This window comes from Alosa sapidissima, chromosome 19 (assembly GCF_018492685.1).
Source record: "Alosa sapidissima isolate fAloSap1 chromosome 19, fAloSap1.pri, whole genome shotgun sequence".
Lineage (NCBI taxonomy): Eukaryota > Metazoa > Chordata > Actinopteri > Clupeiformes > Clupeidae > Alosa > Alosa sapidissima.
In genome coordinates, this window is record NC_055975.1 from 28,852,110 (window position 1) to 28,860,125 (window position 8,016).

At 38.2% G+C, this 8,016-nt stretch overlaps 1 protein-coding gene across 1 annotated transcript; it reads right to left on the bottom strand.

The window, feature by feature from the left end:
- Positions 1–3,510: 3,510 nt before the first annotated feature.
- gsc (goosecoid) lies at positions 3,511–5,441 on the bottom strand. Its single transcript, XM_042072532.1, has 3 exons — positions 4,950–5,441; positions 4,459–4,718; positions 3,511–4,182 (listed from the first exon to the last, which is right to left on the bottom strand). Exons 1-3 carry the CDS (start codon positions 5,260–5,262, stop codon positions 4,033–4,035), a joined length of 723 nt encoding a protein of 240 aa, XP_041928466.1. The 5' UTR covers positions 5,263–5,441; the 3' UTR covers positions 3,511–4,032.
- Positions 5,442–8,016: the final 2,575 nt, after the last annotated feature.

Sequence of the window (8,016 nt, forward strand, 5' to 3'; positions counted from 1 at the left end):
AATAATGTGCCACACCAAGAGGGGGCTTATGTAAGAGCTTTATGTCCACACCAGAAATGTCTGAGATTTTCCCTGAAACGCAGTCGCACACTTGTAAAAAAAGAGCCTTTAAGAATGCTATAGCAAAGATTTATCTCTCACTGGCCTTGAGTCAATGCTTAATTTTTCTTGGACCCCACCTTTGTTTTTCCAAGTGCCGGGAACTATGCATAAAAAGGTCAGAGAAATAATGGGGGTTTTTTTTAAAAGAAAGTTTGCATTATTTATTTATTTTTTTTGAAATACGAAAATTACAGCTCATGAAGGAGCAGATTAATGGCTCTAGCTCTGCTCTCTGTATATCACACAGGCACTCAGTGCAGGAACACTTTATAAATCACTGCTGGACATATAAGGTATTATTAGTACTCCGAATTTTGTTTCATGGTTTGTGTTACTGCCAAATATCGAAGTACCTGCACTGTCCTCTATCTAATCTGTTTACAAAGTGTCACTTTATAAGACCCGTGATGTTATTTTACTGATGTAGTCTTTTTTATTGACAGGGATATTGAATATCCTTTGCAACAGTGACCATGAAAAGACCTCTTGTAATAACTTCTGTAAAAGACGCTTAACACACACCCGGTCATTGTCTTAAACGATCCCACCATTTCCTTGTACTACATAGCTCATGGTTAGTGTGAAATGACCATTGATGCTACAGTATGTTCCTTCCTATATATATATATATATATATATATATATATATATTGTTTTATAGTCATTTGTGACAGACACATAAAGGCCATGCGGAAAGTCATCATAATTACAGCACATAGGGGCATGTTTGGGAAATGCAGAAGTATTGCATGATTCAGTATTTTATTACTTTCATTTAAAAGACAGCTACAATTGCAGTGTACATTTTAAAACCACTGCTTACTGATTTAAAAATAGTGCTACTAAATATGTAGTTGGATAAAATTTGCACTATTTAGATATCAGATATTGGAAATAAAGATGCAGTCATGAGAATCACATGACAGCTATGCCACTAGAGACATGTGGCATCTCTTCAAGCTGTAAAGAAGTTCTCAGCATAGTTATCAGAGGGAAATAACCAGCCATAACTATTTAGACAACTAATAGTTGTTGTGATCTTGCGTTTCCTCCAAACAGACTAAACATATAATTGACCTTAGAAATAATTTATGTTTAGGCAGATTGACAAGTCATGTCCAGCAGGCCTCTCCATAACTGTTTACATTAAGCTCTCATGCCATCTTATTGACAAACTGACATGGATGGAGTTATATGTAAGTTAGAAGAAAATCGCATTAACTTCTTGACAACGCAATTCCAACAGGTCTAACTCACCGAGAGGACATGAGAGAATGCGTTCAGTTCTCTTGTTTGTGTGTTTGCTTCTTGCAGTTTATCCGGAACCGCATTTTTTTATATATGCGTAATAGTTTGTACTTTGGGAATTATTGGGCGCATGTGAAGATATTCGTGAAAAAAATAGGGACCTTCTTTCTATGACCTTTATTCCGCGTTTTAAAAAAGAGGCTGTGTGTGCAATATGCGTGTTATATTACCACAATAGGCCATCACAAACTGCTTAAATTATAAATAACTGCTGTAATAATCTTTTCTAATAAAAGCATCTGTGTGGGTGTAATAACAGGCTACTGAATTTACCTCGTAAATTTTAAACGACTACAAATGACTAAAAATAGTTGATCTGTCTTGATCTGATCACAGTGGATTTTAAAATAGCCAGCGCTGGTTAATTCTTGTTTAATGGCTGAGCTCTTAACTAATTTTCCGGTGAACCCAGTGATAGCTTATGTGTTTGGTCAACAACACAAGTGTGCAACTGTTCTCCAAGTCAACAGTAACAACGTATAGAAAATATTTGCTCGACGTCGAGGGCTATGATAAATATGGCTCTTTGTGTGTAGAATGATCTGCTGCAACCTGCGTTGATTGGTTTGTTATCTCGCTCTCGACAAGCAGTTAACGGCAATGGCTATTTACTTAAAATCAGAAAACATACAGAGGTGTGGTTAGCTCGCTTTGACCATTCAGACACCAATTATATAGTCCTACTCGGACATTTCCAAACCAGGCCTGTCATTACGGGATGGCTAAATTCACATGAGGGCCAAACAAGGTAAACCATGGAATCAAACTATTATGCTTGCTAAGTGTTGGTTTGCATGTAGGAGAGTCAGCGTATGCGTAAATAATACAGACCTAGATTGTCTTTACTCTTCAACGGAAATCAGGGTTTCCTTTGAGTTGGTGTGATAATATGTCTTTCTCAACTCCCTGGTCCCTGGTAGAAACAGCACTGTTGGAAAATTAACAGTGGCTGTGTCTGATAGCTTGTGTTGTCTTCTTAGCTGTCACCGGGATAGTGCGCCCGGAATAAATGCCCCATTGCAGTTTGCTCATACAGAAATTGATCTTATAACTATAACTTGGTCAATCTAAATGCAATTACATGTCTTAAACTATTTCGATCTTCACAATTTATCTGCTGTGTTAAAATCTTGAATGAATCAGAATTTATTTTGAACTCGATCATTCAGATTTTTTTTTTTAAAATGTCCCATTAGATTTGTGTTCCGTCAGTCTAAATGAACAAACTAATTTCATTGTTATTTATACAGAACAACAGGTGTATACCGTGTTGATAAGCAGGTGGACAGGGCCACATAGGTGCATACTACAACATGTGCATAATTGACGTTGAATAGGCTACATATGAACATTTCCAAACACGTTGTGTTGTTGCGTGTGCACATTGTTTCTCTCGCTGAGCCTGCCTTTGTAGGCCTATAATAGCCAACACAAAATGCAGGTAATGTTGCGTGAACAATGCTGTCTAAGTAGGCTAATAATATAATATTACAGTGATATGCCGTGATCAGTTCCCAGACTTTATTCCTATTCATTTACTGGTGCAGTATGATATTAAAACTCATTTCATTTTAAAATATTGTCAGTATAACAAAACTATCCGTTTTCATGGTCACTGTGTCACTGTGTGCGTGTGTGTGTGTGTGTGTGTGTGCGCGCGCGCGCATGTACATGTGTCAGACTTGTGCATATCTGTAGACATCCCGTGGAATTTTGTGATAATTGTCAAATATATATTACATAAGTGTTCTAACTTTTGCAACGTCAACAATATTAGGCTATCAGTTTGACAGAGGGAAGTGTGGTCATGTTTTGTCAAGTCAGTTGAAAGCGTGTTTAGATATTCTCTCCCTAATTTGTGGGAGCCTACCCCTAAATACCCAGAGCAATACAAGCTGAAGTACGAGTTATATATAAGCTAAAAGCTCAGGCAATTGGTACACTAATGAAACAATGCGTGCAACCTCGTAAAATCAAGATCATAACTGGAAATAGAGATGGAAACCCTTTACGTTTGTACAGCCTAATTTAAGCAATTATGGAAAACGAATTCAATTTTACTTATGATTGTAAGTAAACAAATAGGACAAATACATGAAATTGCTTTTGATTTGTTTAATGTATAGTCACTGTTTCAATAAGTATTATCAACTCTGATAGACATGTTCATAACAAAGATGCCTTTGGTGCTTAGATAGGACCCTCACAGTTTGTGAAAGTTGAAAAAGATTAGGCCTAAACCCTAATTAAATAATAAAAATCTTTTTTTTCTGTTTAACATATTTATATTTTCGTGGGCCTAAACTGTTAGCTACCTGTTCTTTTGTAAATACATTATTCCAAGATATAACATTCAATATTTAGATGAGATGACAGCTGGCAAAATACTGAGGAAAGCTTCCCGACGAAACCCCGTTCTTGTTAAAAGAATTAGGCCTATGTTACACTTAAATTAAATATAAATAATCATGACAGTAATTAAAAAGTAATATTTACTATACATTTGTGCAACAGCATGGAAACACATTTTCAATACTTCAACGTCACATCATATTTTTACACTATGTACAATGAGTCCCAGTAAAATGTGTGCAATATTTGCGCTTCTTTTTTTTCGCGCTATCAGCTGTCTGATTCCACATCACTTTTGCTCTCGTCTGGTTTCTCTGTCGGCGTTTTCGTTGATTTGTTCCATTTCTGCGAGTTCTCTGATTCTTCAGAGGACGACCTTTTCTGTCTTCTCCATTTTGCCCGTCTGTTTTTGAACCACACCTATGCGAGAATAGGGGATAAAACGTCTTATATAGTCGCCATGGTTTTGTTATAAGTTAAAGAATTCACCAATATTCATTTGGTGATACATATGTTTCGACATGTGTTTAGCAAGGCCTATTGACTAGCCTATAGACCACGTAACTACTTTAGAGTGAGTGCCTACTTTGTTTCCTGCCTTAAACGCATTTCCTATTTGTCAGTTGTTTCCTTATTGGAATACGGCTAATTAAGAGAGATTAGCTGCTTTCAATTAAGTCCGATAACCATGCTTACCTCGACTTTCTCCTCTCGTAGGTGGACTTTACGCGCTAACTGCTCCCGTGTCCCAACGTCCGGATATTTCGTTTCTTGGAAAAGGTTTTCCAAAGCCTCGAGCTGCTCGTCGGTGAAGATGGTGCGATGTCTCCTCTTTCGTCGGCAGTGCAGCTGGTTGAGGAGCTGAAGTTCTGTGCGGGACAGCGTGCCCACGTTCATATACGACATCATCTGGTGGGGCACCGGGGAGATAAGCACCGATCCGGTACTGTCGAAGCCTGCAAAATCAATTATTGATTGTATTTTAGGCATGCCATTCAATTCTACAGCAAACATTACTGCCAGCCCAGCTGAGTGAACTAAACACAGGAACGACTTGGATTGTTTTCAAGCATCCATAATTGAAACCAGAGGGGCTAATATTAATTGGCTTCGGGGAGAGTTTAAAGGACAAATCTTTAATTGTATGATATGATTAGGCGATAGAGATCAGAAAAAACGTAGCCTACCTGTAGGAATGCATGGGCATTGCTGTGAACCAAGCGTAGGAATGGCGCCACAGCAGGCGGGGCCAGCTGGTGCTTGTACATGAAGTTGGCCATAATAATAGTTATTATAGCCTATTCTGGTTCCGTTTACCGACTGTATGCTCGGTGTCGAGGGTCCAGTGTGAGAATAAAGACCGTTATATTCGGCAGCAGTGTACAAAGAATCCGTCAAGTTGGGGAACACAACAGGAGCATTCCGATGGATCAACACGGAGTCCTTGCAAGTTGGTCTCCCCGCCAGTATGCTGTCAATGCTGAACATTCCCGCTGGCATCACACACGGTAAAGTTAATGGATAAAAACACAACACTTCAAGTCCTAAAATGTCGTGAGTAGTCCTTTCAAAGATGGCGAACCGTCGTCATACCCAAATAAATTCACGAATCGCCCCTTCTTGTCCCCCAGAAAATCGTGTTCCGCTTATATGGCCCGTGGAGCGTGGTGCAGCCTCGATGACTTGTGCTAGTGGCCTTCTCAAACTTCAGCTGGGTTTTATAGTCGGCTGACGTCATCACGAAGTTGCGTCCTGCAGAGAGCTGATGACTTCTGGTAACAGAGATGGGCAGTTCCAGGGGCAAGCGCACAATGGTGTGAAAGAACAGATCTGTGTATTGAGAATAATTAAATTAGACTAATCTATAGTGTTTGTATTCTTTGCGCAGCAACACCAACTCAAACTACTTTGAGAGAAAGAAGAAGTCAGTTGGATCAGTTTTATCTATAAATATGGACCAAAAAGAGAGGTGTTTGGCAACAGGTAAATAAGTACACTGAAGCATTTTTGGAGTTTGTCTCTATTTCTACCAATCTCTCATCTCACTCTTTTTTTTTCTCACTGAGTGTGTGTGTATGTGTGTGTGTGCCTTCTGACAAATTTGCTATTTTCATTTTCTTTCGAAGTAGAGTTTGCTTTCTCAAATCAAAGTATTATTATTTTTTTGTATTATTATTATTATTGCATTTAACAAGGTCATTCCATACAGCGCATATTGTCATAGCGCGCATGTGTGTGCGTGTGTTCGCGTGCAAATGAGAAAGCGTTTCAGCAGTAGCCCATGATTCAACAGAGATACCGGCGGGCTTTCAATTGCTTAATAGAGCACGTTATTTGCAAAACAGTCGGTCTGACACGACCGTCCGGCACTATCTGCGGGAGATAGGCGTGGAGAGATTAGCGTGTTTGCCCCATCAGCGAATGCAGGCCTGTGGGAAGGAAATCGCCCGTGTTAACTTTAAACACCTCCAATAACCCACGCACTCAATGAACACGACCCTCGCTGGGATAAGATAACGACCATTAGCAGACCTATTCTAAAGGCGAAAATATTTATTACGACGACATGGGTGATGTAATGAGATTCAAGGAAAAGACATGATGGAATGTTATCTCATGCAACGAGATATTTAAATTGTAAATTACCTATTTGGAGACAGGGACAATCTAATTCACGGACATACTGAATGAATAATATTGATTGCATGTGTGTTTTGTGAAGCTGCAAATAATCTACCAATCACTGATATACAGGGTTTTTTTTATATATATAGAAGCGGCCTGTGTGCTACATTCAGGATTGGGCATATGCCCTGATTTGTCCACAAATTAGCCACACACAATTTAATCCAACAGGGCCAGAGGGAACTTTTAATCCAGATATAGGCTAGATAACGATTTCAGGGAAAATTATGACAATATAATAGCAAACATCTTCCGCGTTTGTATAATGTGGCATTTGTGTGGCATCGATCAAGTTGTCTACTTCTTATATTTCTTTTAGCAGCAAGTAGTCTACTTTTTATCTCAAAAATATAGTCCGCAATATTTTATACACCACTGGTTGTTTTATAAGCTTAGCTGAGTTGTGTTAAATCGTGGATGAAGGCTAAAGAAAACGAATAATTATTATCCAGCATTCCAACATTTACCCGACACATAGGCTGTCCTTTTTTCCGACCCTTCAATACTACAGGAAAACAGCCGAGAACTGCTGAGGAGAATTATTACCTGGCTTCACGGTGTCGGCATACTGAATTAAATGATAAGTTAAGATACATTGATGAAGGTAAATATTTAAAATGAATTAGATGCATGAGTTCTTGTCACGAAACGGGTTAAGAGATTTACACATGAATGAAAAGCACATGGTATTTTCATTAAGGCTGTGTGAAAATAAATTGCACGTGCGCCCCGCGAAAATGCACTACCCTATTTTTATCCCTATTCTATGTATTTACAAATGTACATGCTGTAATCACACCTATACATATTCTACTGCTCTTATTTACAAATGTACATGCTGTAATCACACCTGTACATATTCTACTGCTCTTCATACTATTCATCTTGCACATACACGTATCCTTACTACTCTTGTGTTACTGTTTCTGCACTGCAATGGTACTGTACCACACTGCACATAGCTCTACATACTGTACATATCTGTCTACATGGTTGAATATCCATATTTATTCTGTTTTTCAGTATATTCTGATAATACACTGCATATATCTAGGCTATATTATTCTTACTACTATAATGTTACTGCTACTACATATGTTGTTCATACATTGTTCATATTACATAGCCATACTTATTCTGCTCTTATAAGTAACTGCTAATACACTGCACATATTTATATTTGATTTATATTTCTCTAAACCACATTATGTAAACCAACTATATACTTCTGTCTATACTGCACTATATTTATTGTCCTCCTGTCTATGCACCACCTGTCTATACTGTGTATATCACATTGCACTTTTCTGCTTTTTTGCACTTCTAGTTAGACGCAAACTGCATTTCGTTGTCTTTGTACTTGTACATTGCACAGTGACAATACAGTGTAATTTGTGTAATTTGGACATAAATTGCTCCGTTGCCTTTTGATACGTAAACATTTCACCTTTTTTAAAATCTTGTGAAAGGCACGTGCACTTTGCGCGGCGTTCTTCCATCACACTGTAATTTAAAACAAAATGGCACCTCGCGTTATTATGTCCTCCTCTTTTTTCAGATTTCAGCTCT

Excerpts from the sequence above, each read along its gene's own strand:
- gsc (XM_042072532.1), bottom strand. The coding sequence starts at position 5,262 with ATGCCAGCGGGAATGTTCAGCATTGACAGCATACTGGCGGGGAGACCA. Across the intron at positions 4,719-4,949 it reads ATGCCCATGCATTCCTACAG|GCTTCGACAGTACCGGATCG; the intron begins GTAGGCTACGTT and ends TTGATTTTGCAG. Across the intron at positions 4,183-4,458 it reads TACGAGAGGAGAAAGTCGAG|GTGTGGTTCAAAAACAGACG; the intron begins GTAAGCATGGTT and ends ATTCTCGCATAG.